The sequence below is a fragment of the Oncorhynchus clarkii genome, chromosome 23 (genome assembly GCF_045791955.1).
Source record: "Oncorhynchus clarkii lewisi isolate Uvic-CL-2024 chromosome 23, UVic_Ocla_1.0, whole genome shotgun sequence".
In the NCBI taxonomy this organism is placed as follows: Eukaryota; Metazoa; Chordata; class Actinopteri; order Salmoniformes; family Salmonidae; genus Oncorhynchus; species Oncorhynchus clarkii.
The window spans coordinates 12,299,812-12,320,000 of record NC_092169.1 but is presented as its reverse complement, the minus strand read 5'-3'; the positions used below and the strand labels follow the sequence as shown (position 1 = coordinate 12,320,000).

At 46.0% G+C, this 20,189-nt stretch overlaps 1 protein-coding gene across 1 annotated transcript in view; it reads left to right on the top strand.

Moving 5' to 3' along the window:
- LOC139381664 (B-cell lymphoma/leukemia 11A-like) overlaps positions 1 to 12,388 on the top strand; it is a 55,448-nt gene extending 43,060 nt beyond the window's left edge. Inside the window, exon 3 of the mRNA XM_071125349.1 lies at positions 6,857 to 12,388. Coding sequence (XP_070981450.1) covers positions 6,857 to 9,075 — 2,219 coding nt within the window. The 3' untranslated portion in view covers positions 9,076 to 12,388. The remainder of the gene's footprint in view (positions 1 to 6,856) is intronic.
- The last annotated feature ends 7,801 nt before the right edge of the window (positions 12,389 to 20,189 follow it).

The following is a 20,189-nucleotide window of genomic DNA, read 5'->3' as shown; positions in this document are numbered from 1 at the left end:
TACAGTAGTGGAATGGAATTACACAGGTTTCTCAGAACATGCTGAATAAGATGAATTGTTTGAGGTGTCTCACAATGACTGAATCAGGGTTTACTCAGAATGAGGTCTAGCTGAGGTGAAGAGGAAATGGCAGTTAGTATGGTAGTTTCTTAGCTTGGCCTTGTTCTGATCAGTGACTCGCCCTTAATTCCGTTATTCTGTCTGTGGTCGTGTTGATACGTCTGTGATCTTGTGTGAGTCCTCTGCATTGTAACAGGCATTATAGATGGGGCGTCAGGTGTGTGCAAATCATCGGCACCATTAATTGGGTTTTCCATGCGAGACTTGTGTGTTCCGGGGATTTCACTGGTAATGGGGAGTGGGAATTCGACAAGAACACAGATTTCTGCATGAAAATCCCATGGAATTCTCCTATCGGGATTCACCTTTCAACTTCACAGTTATTACACCATTTCCACTGATTTGCAGAGGTTTAGGACATGGATCAGAAACAACTCAGACAAAAAAGCGTACTTTCTTTTTCTCTTGTTTTTCTTAGTCCCTCTATCCATTGCTCTCTCTCTCTCGCGCACTCTCTCCCTCCCTCCATCCCCCTCCGTCCCTCTATCCATTGCTCTCTCTCGCGCGCGCTCTCTCCCTCCCTCTCTCCCGCTCTCTCTCTCTCTCTCCCTCCCTCCATCCCCCTCCGTCCCTCTATCCATTGCTCTCTCTCTCTCGCGCACTCTCTCTCTCCCTCCATCCCCCTCCGTCCCTCTATCCATTGCTCTCTCTCGCGCGCGCTCTCTCCCTCCCTCTCTCCCGCTCTCTCTCTCTCTCTCCCTCTCCCTCTCGCTCCATCCCCCTCCCTCTCCCTCCCTCCCTCCCTCTCTCTCTCTCTCCTTCCCTCCATCCCCCTCCGTCCCTCTATCCATTGCTCTCTCTCTCTCTCGCTCTCTCCCTCCCTCCCCCCTCTCCCTCCATCTCTCCCGCTCTCTCTCTCTCTCTTGCTCCATCCCCCTCCCTCTCCCTACCTCCCTCTCTCTCTCTCTCTCTCTCCCTCCCTCCATCCCCCTCCCTCACCCTCTCTCCCGCTCTCTCTCTCTCCCTCTCGCTCCCTCTCTACCTCTCTCTCTCCCCCGCTCTCTCCCCCTCCTTCCCCCTCCCTCTCCCTCTCTCTCCCGCTCTCTCTTTCCCTCTCGCTCCCTCTCTCTCCCCTTCCTTCTTCCTCCCTCTCTCTCCCCCTCCCTCCCTCCCTCTCTCTCTCTACCCCCCCCCCTCCCTCTCTCTCCCGCTCTCTCTCTCTCCCTCTCGCTCCCCTCTCTCCCTACCCCTCTCTCTTGCTCCCTTTCCTTCTCTCTCTCCCTCTCTCCCTCTCCCTCTCCCTTTCCCTTTCTCCCTTCCTCCCTCTCCTCTCCTCTGTGTCTGTGGACTATGTTGGACTATGGTTCTGGGTCCTGTACCCTTTCAGATGTGGAGCTGAAATGTATTCCATTTTGAGTTTGCATCCCAAAACTACACCTTAAATGCATCACAGAAGACGGATGTTCAGCTTCAAAACAATAAGTAAAAAAAATCATATAAATAACATTCCACCCAGGAGGCCACTAGAGGGCGATTTGGTCATTTGACTGCAGGAAAGGTGCTACGCGCTGTTGACTAGAGATGTTCGTTTCTGCTGGTGTCTTGCAGAGCGCGCCACACTGGGTGGTTTTCCCAGTTTTCAGTGGAGGCGATTCCTCCCTGCTCTCTGTTCCCTGGACTTCCCTGCTCCGGCTTTGTCTGGGAGCAAGTGTTGGTCAAACAGGCCTTTGTTTGTGGTTAGTCATTTGGCGCACCACTGAGAGTCTGGGCCAGGACAAAGACGTGTGTGTGTGCGTGTGTGTGTGCGTGTGTGTGTGTGTGTCTTTCTGTGGACTATGAGGCAATGCAGACTGAACTCGCTATGCCAGAGTAGATGGCTTTACGTAGCGACCAACAATGTGTTAATGATAGTGATATGGATCATAGTAATCATAATTATAAACAATAACAATATTCTTGGGGTTTCACAGAATTTAGTATTATAGAATATTTGCACCTTAATAATGTATGTTGCAGGTATCACATCCCTGTGTAATTCTATACCTAATGCATGATACACTTTTAAGGTAATGTAATATATTTGCGGAGTTGGTCAGGGGTGAAGGGACATGCACACGTAAATATTTCAGGAGATCTTGAAAGCTTAAGCCGCTGATAGAATTCGCAAATTCTATTAGGGGACATTGTCCTTTCTCTCTGCCGTATTCCCTAATCCTGTTTCTGCAATGTTCCATTACCTCAATTACCATTATCTCACCCAGAGGTGGAATCTGCACTGCATAGCCAAGGACACAACAACACAGGGAGTGAGCGGGAGGGAGAGAGAGTGAGACAACGAGGGAGCCACAAATTGGAGGGAGGGAGCGAGAGAGTGACTGAGAGAAACTGAGAGAGAGAGAGAGAATGGGGATGGAGAGATAGTTAATAAGAGAGCGTAAGGACAAGGAGAGATGGGGAACAGGGGACAAAGGGAACTGTCCAAATGGCCTAGAGTTGAGGGATGTGTCAGCCTGGCCGTTTGTTCTGCTTGTCAGTGTTTGTGATGCGTGTTTGGGTAGTGTGTAGCGTGTGTAACATGTAGAGTGGGGGTAGCGGTTTTGCATATTTGGTGAATTGGTGGGGGCATATTCCACGTGGAACGGTTGGGAGTTTACATTGTCTTGGGTGTGTGTGTGTGCACATGTGTGACATTGGTGCAGGTAGAGGATGTATACTTGGTAAGATGGCAGAGGAGAAATAGGAGACTGTGTGTCTGGGGCTCAAGCTGCCCAAGCTGTTTAAAGCTGGCATCCATCTTTGTTTGCTACTGCCACCCTCCCAGACGTAGCACAGAGATGTCTGCTCTCTACCATGATAGATAGGGCATTACACACACTCTCACTCTCTCGCATCTCTCCCTCTCTGAATTCCTCTCTCTGTTTTAAATAGAAGACATAATCCTACAAATTATAAATGTATGTATTATACTTTTTCAGGCAGTGCCATGGTGTACATCTTACTGCCTGGCAAATGCTGCCATGTCCCTGACAGGCTGGGTGTGTTTGTGTGTGTGTTTTAGTTGGTGTGTGTGGGTGTATCTTCACAGCTTGGAACAGTGGAGTTATTTTAGGCCCTGTAAAGCGATCTGCTCAGAGTGGTGCATCTCCCCAGAGAGATGCAGTAAGCTGGGGAACTTTCAACACACACACATTTCCTTCCATCCAGTCTCGTGTTTCATGACTCTCCACCTCTGTGTGTGTGTGTGCCACCTTCTCACATCTAACATCACCTACATGCCTCTCTAGTGTCCTCAGCTTAAGGGGGTTTAGTACTTTGTGTGTGTGTGTGTGTGTGTGTGTGTGTGTGTGTGTGTGTGTGTGCGTGTGCGTGTGTGCGTGTGCGGGCGTGCGTGCGTCTGTGTGTGTGTGTGTGTGTGTGTTTGTGTCAATATGAAAGTAGGGAGTTTGTAATATGTTAGAGTATGTGTGTATAGTGTGGTGCATTATGGTCTATATGTGTGTGTGTATGTCTGACGTAGTGTGTGGGGGAGCTCAGTTTCTCTCTCTCTCTTTCTTCCTTTCTTGTTCTCTGATAGCTCATTGCTGGTTACATGGCTCTGACATTTCCCAGTGTTAAAAGCTGGCAGCATGTTACTGCCCTCTCATCTCGCTCTCTCACTCTCTCCTCTCTTTCTTTCCCTCATTCCTCTCTCGCCGTCTGCGATCGGAACACGATGCTGCCAAGCTCTGCAGTTGCGGCCAACTACTGTCATGAGTGACGTGGGCTCAAGCCTAAACCCCAGCCACCGCTCTGTCCTAGGACGACCTCTGTCTGTCCGTCTGTCTCTCTCCCTCACACATTATGTCTCGTTCGAGTTGATCTGAGAGATGGCTGAATTGGAAGCAGGCTTTGACGACTCTCACAAGCCTCTACATTTCCAAACATTTCAACTTTTCCCAAGGCTCTTGCACATCAATAAATGTCTATGTGAGGAGAAACAACTCTAAATGGAAATGCAAATCATGCGTAGGGGTTAGACCCTCTGCAGGTGGCAACAATTAGCAGACATTTCTGTCGATTGTAATTGTCCATAATTTACTAGCTAATGCTGGACTTCCTCAACTGTAGGTGGTGACATATAAGTGTGTGTGTGTGTGTGTGTGTGTGTGTGTGTGTGTGTGTGTGTGTGTGTGTGCGTGTGTGAGTTCTCCCAGTGGGTTAGAGCCACACAGAACACAAAGGGGTTTGAGTGTCCGGGGGAGAGTCCACCACTGAGTGGAGAGATCCACAGACACACACCCCCCGTCTATGTCTTAACAGGATTATCCAACCCAACCGCCGACTCTCACGCATTTCACTCACTCACCCCCCTCACCACACAGCCCAGTAGCGACTGCTGGCCTCTCACACACGCAGAGCTGCACATCTTTTTCCCCTCGCACATTATATACCCAAGAGGTGAGACAAAGGTTGTGTAAGAAATATGTCGCTCGGTGACACCCCACCCACACAGACACACAGACACAGACCACTCACACAGACACACAGACACAGACCACTCACACAGACACACAGACACAGACCACTCACATGGCTCACTTTAACTGATGGCTGTTTTTGGCGACAGTGTTGACCTTTAGTTTTTTTGGGGATGCGCAGGGTAAACTGCAGTTGGGGAAAAGCTGTAAGGTAAACCATGAATCCCTTTTAGTGTTGTCACTAATTCTCTGGTTGCATACTGCCAGTCATTAGCAGGAGTAGGGAGGCTTCAGTGACTGACCCCTGTCTGTTTACCTTTTCATTTGATGTGATATACCCCACTTTATCACAAAATGGCTTTTTATCTGGAAATGTCTCCTCAGTCATTATCGCCAATGTGTCTAAGGCCTTTGACATTGTATTTACGCATCTATTTGTCTGGCAGGATTGCAGAGCTAACTATGTTGGCTCGTCATTCTGAGAATAAAGTCAATTTTTTTTGTTGTTGTTGCTGATTCACATTGCCAATGACTTTCCTATATATATTTCCCCTTTTTAGTGCAATGATATTTGTAAACAGTCGGTCTTATCATGCTCATCTGTTAGGACTTGATTCCCAGGCTCGTCTCGTCTCAGGCCTGGGTCTGGTAGAGCAAATAGTCTGAAGGGGAACCAACCTGTGGATGGCCCCTGGGTATATGGGCTGAATGACCCATTCACAGGTGGACCAGGATACCACAATACTGCTCACTCTTTATTGCTGTGTTTTACCATGACTATCTGTCTGTATAGCTATACATTTCAGCATTCATCTGATTATTGTCTAAATGTTTGTATATCTGTGTGTGTGTGTGTTTGTACACGTGCGTGCGTGTGTGCGCGCGCGCATGTTCATGTGAGTGTGTGCACCTGTGGGAGAATCTGTGCATTTAGGCAGAGCATTTGAGCTGCAATCTTTATTAAATAATCAGTACTGTGTTTTGTGTGTGTATGTGTGTGTGTGTGTGTGTGTGTGTGTGTGTGTGTGTGTGTGTGTGTGTGTGTGTGTGAGTGTGTGTGTGTGTGTGTGTGTCTGTGTATGTGTGTGCGTGCGTCCATGCGTGCGTGCACATGTACGTGTCTGTGTGTGTGACTGTGCATGAGTCTGCATCCATATAACTGGTTTCATATTGAAAGGCTTTTCAGCGGAGGCCCGTTTATGATCTAATCTTGTAAATGAGCTGATGGAGGAGCAGGCTGGGCTTAATGAGATGACACGCATTGTGAAGCGGACCACAGGTCATTGTCAGAGAGCCATTCATTGTTTTAAATGTTCCTTTGTTGTCACAAGCGGCGGAATACTTCACTGGGCCGCAATTGAGAGGGCGGTTCTAGTAATGCACAGCAAGAGGCTTTTCTTCTCTCTGTGTGTGTGTGTGTGTGTGTGTGTGTGTGTGTGTGTGTGTGTGTGTGTGTGTGTGTGTGTGTGTGTGTGTGTGTGTGTGTGTGTGTGTGTGTGTGTGTGTGTGTGCGTGTGTGTGTCTTTCTGTGGACTATGAGGCAGTACAGACTAAATTCGCTATGCCAGATTAGATAGCTTTACGAAGCGTGTGTGTGTGTGTGTGTGTGTGTGTGTGTGTGTGTGCGCGCGCTTGCTTATGTGTGTGTGTGTCACCATTCAGAGCAAAAAATTATTACACTTTTATACTGTCTGTGTCGATATGACTTCAGTCTAAAATAAAATAAAAAAGTAGAGGCATACATTTTTTGGGATGGTCCCTAAGTACTGTTGTATTATTTGCTCTGTGGTGTTGTTTTTCTCTGTTAGGGGTTCTTTCTGTACATCAATGGGAGTGTGTTCTCTGCAGGGACAGCAGTCATTGTTTGCTCTGTAGCAAGCTGAGACTGCTCACAGTCACCTGGGATAAAAGTGTCCCAAAGCAGGCTAGAGGAAGCTGTGATCCTCCGCACACACACACACACACACACACACGCACAAGCACACTACGTGTCCGGAGTCCTTTAGCGAAAGCTGGTCATGTGGGGCATGACCTCGATAAGAGTTGCTGTGTTTTTTTCTTCCTCTCTTCAGTCTTGTCTTTGTTAAGATTATCAGGCAGATAATTAAGATAGATTTACCCTGACATCATATGATGCCTTTCTAAAAATATGATAATATGTTAAACCCATAAGACAGTGAAGGATTAAATGCATTCAAATGCAGCACAGCTGAATTGAGCTAAACTCTTTAACACATTTCCTTTGGGATCAATGATGTGTATTCATTAATAATTAATTGATTGTTGTTGTGAACATGAGTCTGACTCTTTGTCCCCTCTTCCTCTTTGTCCCCCTGCAGGTAAGGAAGAGCCGAGTACCTACACCTGCACCACCTGTAAACAGGCCTACGGCAGCGCTTGGTTCCTGCTCCAGCACGCCCAGATTACCCATGGCTTCTGCATCTACCTGGAGAGCGAGCACGGGCATGGCAGCCCCCTCACCCCCCGCATGGGCAGACCATCCTCCCTGGGTGGTGGCGCAGACTGCCCCTCGCAGCCCCCTCTCCATGGTCTCCACCTGCCCGAGGCCAGCCCCTTCAGCCTCCTCCGCATCCCTGGATCAGGCTCGGGGGGCCGGGACGGAGGGGGTGGGCACCAGCGTTTTCCCCCGACGCCGCCGCTCTTCAGTCCCCCTCCACGCCACCACCTGGACCCCCACCACCGGAATCCAGAGGAGCTGGTCCTGGCAGCCCACCATCCGAGTGCCTTCGACAGGGTGCTGCGCCTCAACCCTCCCATGCCCCTGGACCCCCCATCGGCCATGGACTTCTCTCGCCGGCTGAGGGAGCTGGCGGGCAACACCTCAGGGTCCACTCCCCCCCACTCTCCCAACCAGCCCAGCCATATGCAACGGCTGCTCCAACCATTCCAGCCCGGTGGAGGAGGAGGTGGAGGGGGTGGCAGTGGGGGAAAGCCTCCCTACCTGTCCACCCCCCCTCCCCTGCCTCCCTCCATGCAGTCCCCCTCGGGTTCCCATACCACCCCTACCACCCCACTGCCATCCTCAGGCCCCCAGCCCTCCACTCCTCTGAAGACCAAGTCGTGCGAGTTCTGCGGCAAGAGCTTCAAGTTCCAGAGTAATCTCATTGTGCACCGACGCAGCCACACGGGCGAGAAGCCCTACAAATGTCATCTTTGTGACCACGCCTGCACCCAGGCCAGCAAGCTCAAGCGCCACATGAAGACGCACATGCACAAGTCGGGCTCGCCCAATGCCGAAAAGTCGGAAGATGGGCTCTCTGCAGCCTCCTCACCCGAGCCGGGCACCAGCGAGCGAATGGGCAGTGCCAGCAGCGCCCTCAAGTCAGTGGTGGCCAAGCTTAAGAGTGAGAACAACCGCCTGCGCCGGGAGAATGGGGAGGAGGAGGAGGAAGAAGAGGAAGAGGAAGAGGAAGAGGAGGAGGAAGAGGAGGGTGAAGAGGAGGAAGAGGAGGGGGAGGAGGAAGAAGAGGAGAAGGTGGATGGAGCTAGGAGGAACAACAACAGTTACCACTTCAGCTTGAGTCTGGAGGCAGCGCGGCACCATGAGAACAACGGCAGCATTGGGGTCGGGGGAGTTGGGGTTCGCCTGGTAGGAGGAGAGGAGGGTTCCATCCCTCGCTCACTGCCTGAGGTGATGCAGGGCATGGGGTTGGCGGCCAGCATGCAGCATTTCAGCGAAGCCTTTCACGCACACAAGCGCAGCGCGCTGAACCAAGAAAACCACATACACCACCACAACCGTGAGCACACACAACGCCAGCTGTGTGACGAGGACTCAGCGCTGGAGTCGGACCGTGGAGAAGGGGGCTGCATCTCGGCCGTGGCCATAAACGGGCGCGGCACGTCCCCCAGCGAAGCAGCCTCGGTGGGCCTCTCCAAGAAGCTGCTACTGGGTAGCCCTAGCCCCCTCAGCCCCTTCTCCAAACGCATTAAGCTGGAGAAGGAGTTTGACCTGCCTACCCCCACCATCCCCAACACAGAGAACGTCTACTCCCAGTGGCTGGCTGGCTATGCCGCCTCCCGACAACTCAAGGACCCCTTTCTGAACTTCGGAGGGGACTCCAGACAATCGCCCTTCGCCTCTTCTCCATCGGAGCACTCGTCTGAGAACGGCAGCCTGCGCTTCTCCACCCCTCCTGGGGAGCTGGATGGGGGGGTCTCGGGCCGCAGCGGGACGGGGAGCGGGGGGAGCACTCCCCATCTGGGGGCTCCGCTGACTCGTCCTGGCTCCAAGGACGGTAGCAGGCGCACCGACACCTGTGAGTACTGTGGCAAGATTTTCAAGAACTGTAGCAACCTGACGGTGCACCGGCGCAGCCACACGGGCGAGAGGCCCTACAAGTGTGAGCTGTGCAACTACGCCTGCGCCCAGAGCAGCAAGCTCACACGCCACATGAAGACACACGGGCAGATCGGCAAGGACGTGTACAAGTGTGAGATTTGCCAGATGCCCTTCAGCGTGTACAGTACCTTGGAGAAACACATGAAAAAATGGCACAGTGACCGCCCCTTGAGTGCCGAAATTAAGTCGGAGTAGTGGGAGTTTCCCCTGTCATCAGTCCCCCCCTCCCTCCCCAGTCCCCTGTAGATTCTCCCCTCTTCCTTTGCCAGTCCGATGGACAACGTGCTCTGCACCAGCACACCCCGTTTCCATTACTCGTTGAATGCATGATCTGTATCGGGGCAATACTATTGCATTGACGCAAAACTTCAAGCCTTTCTCTTGTGCAATAATTTACATGTTGTGTACTGTTTTTTTTCTGCATTTTTATTTTATTTTTTATAATTAGACAGCATGCATGGTATGTTTTGGCTAATTAAAAAAAAATAGAAAATGTCCCTGGTTGGTTAGTTGTTGAGTAAAATGTGTTGCTGTTTTCTTGTTCGGGTTTTTACTTTCCAAAAGAAAAGAAAAGAAAAGACAAGAAAGAAGTGACCATGCTGCATCCATTCTGTAACACATATCATGTACAGTCCTGTGTTGTAACATGGAGGATGAACAGTCTTCAGCTTAACCCTCTCTGGACGACCTGGGCACTTAACCTTCGTCTTTCTAAAAGACGTTCTGTCCCTAGGGGGGTTTAAAACATGATCTATGAATTGGCTTGATTACTTAACACAAGAAGCAGTGACAGCCTTTAGATTTCTTCAACAAACAAAACAAAAAAAAGAGGAGGATGTGTTAAGATTTGAATTTGTACTATCATTTGGTAAAACAGACAAACAAAAAAAGTGTGCCTTTAAATATCTTGAAACTGCAATGGTTAATAATCTTCCTATCTGCTATAAGCTTGGGGTCACGGCTGTATATATATACTATGTAGTATATATCTATACTACAGGGGTCGAATCGAGTAAAGGTTCTTGCATCAAGTACCTGACTGCTAAAAGTCGACTGTGACTTACAAGATCAACTGATAATACCAATACAGATACTTTGGAGAATTCTGGTTAATCATCATTTAGCTACCTATTACATGTATTATAGTGTCTTTACATTTTCAGCAGGCACGGTACAGGCAGTATTGTGTATAACTGAATTGTTTGTATATTTTATTTCTGGTGCGGAGGTACTGAACACAAAGGTACTCTGTAATGTACAATCCTAAATTCGTGGGGCTTTTAACATTTTGTGAAGACCCGAGCGTTGACATGTATCTACAGTAGCACAAACTTGTGATGCTGCTTGGATATTTCAGAGTGTAATCTCCCAGCACACCCTGCAATATGAGGGCATTCGAGTGAATACAAGCTAGTCAAAAAAGTTACACAGAATTAGAAGCTAACAGAATGGAGTGTTTTGGGGAGGGGCGGGGGATTTCTTTTTTTACGATACATTTGAACCTTCTATCCATCAGTGATGATTAACTATGAATTGCCTAAACTTGAAAGGAAGAAAAATGTTATTTAAGAAAGGCCATTGTACTCATGCCAGGGCTCTTGAAAAGAAAGAGTGGAGATTAGACAAAATAATCATACATAGGTTTGTAATAGAAGGCAGAGGTACTTTTGTTTTCTTTCTGTTTTGTACTGTTTGCTGTTTGTGTTGACGTGAAAGGAGAGTTTTTTCCTTGTTGAGTTGCAGACATCCACCCCGGTTGATGGTGAAATAGCACTTGTCACGCTGCCTCAGACACTGTACAGATACTCTAACATTGTCTAACGTTGGTACAACGTCTGTATAGCGGTCAAGTCTAAAGTTAGACTGTCATTTATAGGACAAAAAAGAAGTGCACTGTTCAATTTTCCCAGTTTACAGGTATACGCTTAAGGGAAAACTTGCTAAAATGCTGACTGATGGCTAGGGGGTTCCATTGTTTTACATAGTGACGAATGCAGAATCTGTTGCCAGCCACTCCATCCTTGACCCTCATCCTTCACCTTTGACCACCTCTGACCTTTGTTGTTTAACCCCAGGAAACGCCAGCAAAGCACTCAGTGCTGTGACTGGGTAAAAGCTCACTCAGCTAGATCACAAACTTGCTGCTCACACTGCAAGATTTTTTTTTTTGTACAAATCTTTTTTTTTGTATAAATATTAAAATGTTTTTTTTTTTTTTAAATAACACTTCATTATCTTTAGGGGAAACTGTATTTAAGTTTGTTGTTGTTTCTCTTTTCCTCTCTGTCTTGGTGGTTTTCAAGACTCGATCACAGTATATATAAAATGGAGAATAAAAACTGTGACTTTTTATTTTGCCTTGGCTCTTCGCGGCTCTTCAGGTTGAATAAAATTTGCATTGGGGAAAGGTTTAAGATGATATATGAATATATAATAGAGAACTTAAATATAGAAAGACGCACACTCATGTCAATTCCAATGCTTAAACACACTTATGGTCTTCTTTTTCTGTATTTCTAGAATGGTATTTGAATTCAATGTTCACTTAGAGTAGGCACTATAGTATTTATATTGAGGCTCGTATTTTCAACTGTTGCTTGTTCTCTCTACAGGTATTTGCGTACCTTTTTTGGTAGTAAAAAAACAAAACAAGCTGCCACGGTTTATTTTTTTAATTTGGCAGGATAATATAGTGCAAATTATTTGTATGTTTAAAACATTTAATAAAACCCAATAAAAAAAAAGAAGTATGCGACATTGAGCGCAGTGGGCCATAAAATGGCTGCCGCGCTACGCTGGCTCCTGCTCACAGGTTGTACATATCTTTTTTAGTTTGGTTTGGACCTCCTCCCCCTGCTGCCATTCTGTATGCAGTGATGCAAGCTGACGTCGGGCTGTCCTGTTCTTGTGCTTCTGTCTTTCCCACCTATCCCACCTGACTACATTCCAACATCTTAAGAAAACAATTATGACTTCATATGCAGTACATCGATTTTAAAAAAGCGTCAGAATAAATGAATAATAAAAAAAAAATCTATGTTTTGCAGTTTTATTTTTCATTGCCAAATACTAAATGGTGCTTTATATTTAGATTGGGTATACTTTCATATGCAAAGCATATTTAAAAATGAAAATGAATTGGAGACGCGGAGAAGCCTGCTTGAGTTGAGCCTTTTTTGTAAATGGCAATGCGGAATATTTTGTTATCAGCCTTTTCTATTCTTGTTCTGAGAGCTGTTTGTTGTAACTTGAACTTGAACTTTATCTTTTACTATGGGAGTTGCTATTTATTATTACCTATATGCTCTGTTTAAAATAGAGACATGGAAGGGATCTTTTTTTGTTATAATATTATTTCTTTACTTTTTAAAGATTGGCCGAAGGTCATTGGACAAACTTGCTTTCATTTGATTTTGTATTTGTTTCTGATCTCTGTTCAGTTGTATTGGGGAAACCACTGTCTTTGTTTTCTGGCAGTTGTCTGCATTATCCTGTTCACACACCCATTTTGTCCCTTTATTGAAAAACAATTAAAAAAAAATAAAAAACGAAAGTATAAATATGTTGTTTGTGTGTGTGCGTCCATGCGCGTGTGTGTTCATAGCTAGAGCAGCTTTAGTGGCGTGGCTGTTGACAGTTTGCATGCTAACTCTGAGCACATACATGTTACATACGTGTCACTCCTCAGTGGGGCGCAAGCGTCTTGCTGACAGTGTCCCCTCCCTCCCTCCCTCCCTCCCTCTCATCATTCCCTTTTTCTTAACTACTTGCCACCGCCACCCCCAACACCATTGCCACCACTCACGCTTTCTTTGTTTGAGCTCACCCACGTTTACTTAAATATCATTACCTCTCTCTGTTTACTCAGATCTATTCAAAAGCATTAATCTGTCCAAACCCATCTATCATAATAACCTCCACCAAATGTCACCCATTTGAACTCAAACATTAGATCCCCCTTGTAGGAGAGACACCTGGCAGCTGTGTTCATCCAATAACGCTCACTCAGTGTATTAGAAAATGCCATCTTCATAAGAATGACGAGTGTGTTTCGTTCTTCATAAGAATGACAAGTGTGTGTTTTGTTCTTCACAAACCACAGCCACTTGTTTTGAGGCCCTGTTTTGTGTGAGCCAGGCGGTGACACCTGAGCCACGGAGCATCACATCACCTTTCTCAGGGCAAATTTTTTTATTCCCCACCTCTGGAGCCGTAGCAGCAGCAGGCGCCTATTTTCTCCTTGTTGAACAATGCGACTGGCCTCCGGCAGAGCCAGCCAGGCAAATAAAACAAATCAGCTGCATATTATTTTTTTTTTCTCTCTCTCTCTCTCTCTCTCTCTCTGTCTCTCTCTCTCTCTCTCTCTCTCTCTCTCTCTCTCTCTCTATGATAAATTAATTGTGTTATAAACTCAGGAAGCATTTAGGCCTTTTCAGCTTTACTGGGGCTCCCGAAACTGGTTTATGTGAAAATCATAATGCATTTGTCACTGACTCACTGTTATAAAATCTATACAAGCATGACCCGCATGGATTTTTCTCCCACCAGTGTTTTACAGTTGAAGATTCTCCAAAGACTTGAGAAAGCGTGTTTTCACAGGTGGTTTTGTTATTTGGCCTGGGAGCGTTGCTGAATGGATCTTGGCCAAAGTGCACGTGTGTGTGCGCGTGCGTGCTCGTGTGCATGAGTGTGTGCATGCCTGTGGCTATATTGCACATTACCGTGCTTGGCGTCTGTAAATGTATCTACCCTGTACAGCAGCCTACACGAGTCTGACCACTGTGGTATAGTGGGGATGGACACAAAGTAAATGCTACTTAAAAGCCACTCACTGACAATTACTCTACACAAACACTGAATAATGGACACACGGCAGATACATCAAGCTTAGTACGAGGTGGACTCTAACTGCTGTTCTAAGGTCAATCATGGTCAATGTGTATGGGTTTTCCTTGCTATGGTGAAGGCTAGGATTGGGAAAGGGTAAGCAGATCCTAGATTAGTCTTTAATTGGAACATCCACAACATGGTCATTTTGGCATTCTTTCTTAATCAGACAGATTGATCCCAAGATAGCTATTGTGGATATTCATTTGCTACTGTGCTTCATCCTTACTGAACATTTAATAACGGCTATCTCATAAAAAGGCCATCAGGGGCGAGTCATAGCCTCCACTATCTCACACAGACCCAACTGAGAGGGAGACGTAGAATTCATGGACAATGTGACGCACGCACACACACACACACACACACACACGCACGCACACACACACACACACACACACACACACACACACACACACACACACACACACACACACACACACACACACACACACACACACACACACACACACACACACACACACACACACACACACACACACACACACACACACACGTGAAGCACGCATGTTCAGCTTTTGTCAACACTTTTGGTTATGTTCTTTGCTGGGACCGTGATTTGCCAGGCCATGGAGTGAAAGTTCAAAGTTCACCTTTTTATCAGTGTCCCTGGCCTTGACTGGCCATCCTTATGTGACATCATAAATCCAACTCTTTAGCTCTCTCCCTATAGCTTCGCTCTCTCGTACCCTCTCTCCCCCTATCATCGGCTCTTTTGGCAATCCACCTCTCATTTCCTATTCCTTTCTTTTACTCTCAACCTCTTTCTCTCTTTACCTCTTTCTTAACCTTTACCCCTCCCTCTCTTCCCCCTTCTCTCTCTCTGTGTATGGTGTGACTGGTGTAATTATTGGCCCTGTCCTGGCCAGGGTTGTTTGCTGAGGCCACAGTGGTTTAAAGTCTATAGATAGACAAGGAGCCCAGGAAAGCAAGGTGTAGACACCGCAGATAAAAGTTGAGACTAGGCAGAGAATGTTGGGGGGGGGGTGATGTCTGATGTCTGCCCCCAGTTTATAGTTAAAAGGTCAGAGTGTAGACAGGGGGGTTAAGGGGGGGAAAACTGCTCTATCCTCCATTCTTATTTCACCCCTCCCCCACTCCCTGCCTGTGTCTCAAGGAGTGAATGGGGACAGGAATGCAGACAGAGAAGAGACGTCTTGGACAGCCCTTGTGTCCAAGTCAAGAAGTAGACAAAACAGACACTATCTGTCCCCTATGTCAATATGCTCACTAATTCCGTAAAGTACACCCTTCTGTACTATGTCTCAATAGTTGGGTCTCACCAGGGCTTTTCTCTCGTCTGTGACCCCATAGAGAGACCTCACCTACTCTACACACACACACACACACACACACACACACACACACACACACACACACACACACACACACACACACACACACACACACACACACACACACACACACACACACTACATTACACGAACGTACTGTACATTCTCTGTGCATACTCACATGTACACACACACGCACACACACAGGGCCGTTTCTAGCATTTTCAGGGCCCTAAGCAATATTTAGTTGGGCCCCCTCACCCACCTCGCAGGCAAACATTTTTAGTGAACCCCCTCTTGGTGGAGGAGAGAAAACTGTGTACAGTGGCTTTAAAGTTCTACACATTCTGCCATGGTGCACAGAGAAAATGTTTCAGTTTTAAAGCCAATTTCATGCTGTTCCACTCATTTTGCCATGAGGGGAGAGAAAACTTGGCAGTTTTATCACAAATTTCCAGCAATTCCACACATTTTGGGGTTGAGAGACAAAATTGCAGTTTTAAAGTTTATTTCCTGCAGTGGTACACATTTCGCCGTGGATGGAGAGAAAATGTTGCAGTTTTACAGCTGATTGCCTGCAGTTATACACATTTTTCCATGACTTATGCCATATTCATAATTTCTTGAGACAAATGAACAAAAACAATGAAAATTAAATCCTGAAATGTCTCATTTACATAAGATTTCACACCCCCTAGTCAATACTTTTTTAGAAGAACCTTTGGCAGTGATTAGCTGTGAGTCTTTCTGGGTAAGTCTCTAAGAGTGCTAGAGTGCTATTGGTGTCACTACAGGCCCTGGTTCGATCCCGACCAGCTGTGATCAGGAGTCCCATAGGGCGGTGCACAATTGTCCCAGCGTCGTCCGGGTTTGGGGAGGGTTTGGCCCGGGCTAGGCTGTCATTGTAAATTAAGAATTTGTTCTAAACGGACTTGCCTCGTTAAATGAAATATGTTTGAAAATATGGAAAGTGGTACTCAGTAATGTGTTCATTTGGAAATGTTCACTCTGTCAATTAGGTTAATATGCTGGAGTAACTGCAAAGTGGAAGTTACTAAAATCCTCAGTTTTCTCCTATCACAGCCTGTGTAACTGTGTAACTGTTTTAGTCACCATTGGCCTCATGGTGAAATCCCTGAGCTGTTTCCTTCCTTTCCGGTAACTAAGTTAGGAAGGACGCCTGTATCTTTGTAGTGACTGGGTGTATTGCTACACCATCCAAAGAGTAATTAATAACTTCACCATGTTCAAAGGGATATTCAATGTCTGCTTTTTTTTTACCCATCTACCAATAGGTGCCCTTATTTGCGAGGCATTGGAAAAGCTCCCTTGTCTTTGTGGTTGAATCTGTGTTTGAAATGCACTGCTCGACAGTGTCACCTTGCAGATAATTGTATGTGTGGGGTGCAGAAGATGAGGTAGTCGTTTCAAAATCATGTTAAACACTATTATTGCACACAGAGTAAATCCATGTAACTTATTATGTGACTTGTTAAGCACATTTTTTACTCCTGAACTTATTTAGGCTTGCCATAACAAATGAGGTTGAATACTTATTGCCTCAAGACATTTCGGCTTTTCAGTTTGAATTACTTTTCAAAAACAAATCAACAAATATAATTGAACTTTGATATTATGAGGTATTGTCTGTCGGCCAGTGAAAGTAAAAGGTCATTTAATCCATTTTAAACTCAGGCTGTAACACAACAAAATGTGTAGAAAGTCATACTTCCTGAAGGCACTGTACATTTATATTTCTCTGAGTATTTTAGTATTTTCACATAATGTGGCCTGAATCAACTATTTAATTTTTTGTACATTTTTTATTTGTGATATCCAATTGTCTTGTCCCATCGCTTTTCAAATAATTTCCTATAAATAGTCAGCTATTGGAAAACATTTTAAAATACTTATTTCAAATACTATTTTCAAATGCCTGGGTAAAATGCATGGGAATGTATTTGAGTCAGTGTATTTGAGTATTTTCATATACATACCAATACTACCCAAGTGTATTTCCAAATACATTCCAACATTCAACTAGTCTTTTCACATACTTCGAAATGTATGTGAAAGTAATTTGAAGTAGTATTTGAACAAAGGCCTGGCGTGTGTGCATCTGTATTTGTGTGTTTGTGTTTGTGTGATAGCAGCCAGGTTGCTCAAGATCCACTGCGAAATTTGACGTTGGTCCAGGTAAACAGGATGTCGGGAGATGACATCAAAACCTTCTTGGAGCAACCGTGAGCACTACTACCATTAAGTAGGCTTGGGATTTGTTAGGCCATTGTGAACTATAATGGCGTATGGGTGTAATCCGCGAGCTCTGGCTCCGAGGGTCAAGAGTTCAACTGCAATGCTAGGCACACATTTATTTTAAAAACATTTTTTCATAACACCCCCCCCCCCCCACCTACACACACACATAACTCCCTCGATCCCTGGATCTCAGACCGTTTATGTGACACAATGTGTCTCGATCTCAAAAGGCTTGTCAAAACCCATTGTCGAAAGTGTCCAAAACTACACATATAAAATAGCTTTTTTGTAAAGCCAGCTCTTTCCGAAGACAACCTCATTTTTTTCCGATCCTAGACTTTAAACAAAATATCGGACATAAGTGCATACATATAAAATAGTTGATTATTCAACTTTACAGTAGTCTGTTTCTCGGTATGGTAAGGGAAAGGGGATGCCTAGTCAGTTGCGTAACTGAACGCATTCAAGCGAAATGTGTCTCCAGCATTTAACCCACTGCTGTTATTTCACAGGTGAAAATGAACTAAATCAGGTCACCAGGTTTCTGCTTTCTGAGTAATGGAAGAGAGGAAAGAGAAGAAAAGGGGAAGGATTGGTATGTTCCCTCCTGCCTTACACCCCTTGGGCACATTGTATTCCAAATGAACACTCACTCACACACCACATGAACACAAACATGCTTGTACACTTTTCTCAACGTTTCCCAGAAGACCATTTCTATGGAACACACCCTTTGCCCCTGAGCGCTGGCTGGTCACATGCTTGACCTGTTCTACTGGCCCAGCCACACCTTGGCAAATACACGCGGATGCACGCAAACACACACGCACACACACACACACACACACACACACACACACACACACACACACACACACACACACACACACACACACACACACACACACACACGCTCATACACAATCATAGACACACATACACACCTGTTTTTGACCTCACCCGCAAGTGATCTGAGTGCTGAGTGATGCTGGGAGGCTCTCTAGGTAAGTAAATACGACCGCATGAAAGACGTCTCTAACACACACACGCACGCACGCACGCACGCACAGACACACACACACAAACATACACACAAACACACTCCTCATGTCTGTGTACGTTCCATTGGGTTGCTGTAGTATTTATTTGTTCCTGCTGTTTAAAGACATTGCTGATTGGAGAGTGTCTATCATTACAGCACATTGCTGCTACTAATTAACCTCCTAACAATTTACAATAGGCCATGCCGTTTACGTGGCTATGCTAACACGGTAACAATTACCGAAATACAGAATTATCACACAGAAACATCGTTCACTGAGGCAAACGCCACATAATTAAGGTAAGAGTTTGTGTGTGTTCATGGCATGAACCACACACACGCACACACACACATGCACGCACACACACAGGCCAAATTCTGATCTGGCCACAGCATAAACAGCCTGTTTTGGATTAAAAAGCAGTGAACTTTCGCCACGTAAATTATTCAAATTTTCGTCTCACTCCTCTTTTCTTTCACCCAATCTATTTCTCTTCTTCCTTTCGTTCTCTTTTCAAACGCTCATTAAACCAGAGCACTAATGATCGTGTAATGAGAGCACTTAACAACTCAAACCAAAGTTGATTCTATTTATTTTGTATTTACCGCTCTGCTCTATATTTCCAGTGGGATGTGTGCAAGTCTATTAAGACAGAAGCTGTTTTACAGTATGTCCTGGAAATAATCAATGTCTATTTTTGGTGGGAAACCTTCATTCAAGAGCCTCCGTCTGTATGTTTTCCTTTTTAACAAGCTGAAAGGAACATTGTCACTCAACATGTGTGTATTGTCCCTGACACTTTACATACACCTGCTTCCACACATGCGAACGCACACATGTACACACTCCCTCTGCTGATGTGATATTCAAGTTACGTAAGGAAGTTTGTATGGCATGACATGTGACCCAGTCACAATTTCCTTGAGTAATTCCGAGAACAAGTCTGTACACTCAAATACTCCATAGAATGTTCTGAAACACCTGAGCCAGATCTGGTTGTTTTGGATTGATTGCCACTCTGAAAAAAAATATAAATTGGAGCTCTGTTCAATTAGCCCCACCGACCCTTGATAGCCTGTGACTGATTCAGACCAGGGAAAACAGGTATGTGCCACTATCTGAGCAATCACAGCCTTCAATTGATCCGAACCAGAGGGAGAAGATAAAACCAGCAGACACTACTGGTGCGTGAGGACCAGTGTTACCAACGACTGTCTTATGTCAAAGGATTCATCCCGTTTGTTGTCAGTGAATGACTGACATTAAGGGGATATGGATATGTGTGTGCAGTGAGTATATGGTGGAGGCAGTGGGGTTATGTGGGCGGCGTGCGTGTGTGTGTTTGGTCGTGGCGGTCTTGCAGTGTCCTGGGGGGCTTGGGGCTTGAATGTCAGTTTCTCTAATAACGGGAATCGGTGAAAAGGTCAGACTCAGTTGCCTGACCAGCACCAGGGGTGTGTGTGTGTGTGTGTGTGTGCGCGTGTGTGTGTGTGTGTGTGTGTGTGTGAGGGTGGGGTAGGGAAGGGCTGGGGGGGGTCTGCCACACCAAGTGCGGGAATTGATTGTCTAGCGGAAGGAGAGGAAATGAGGAGCAAAAAGAAAAATGGAGATCTGGTGAGCGTGGAGAGCAGGACAAAGAGAGGGAGGAGGAGTGTGTCGGAGCCAAATTCAGATATGCTGCTTTTTAAATTATGGTTGATCCTTTATTACTCTCCTCTCTCTCGCTTTGTCCTTCTGCCTTCCAGCATACCTGTGTAAGAGCAAGGACACTGCCCCCCCCCCCCCCCCACACACACACACACAC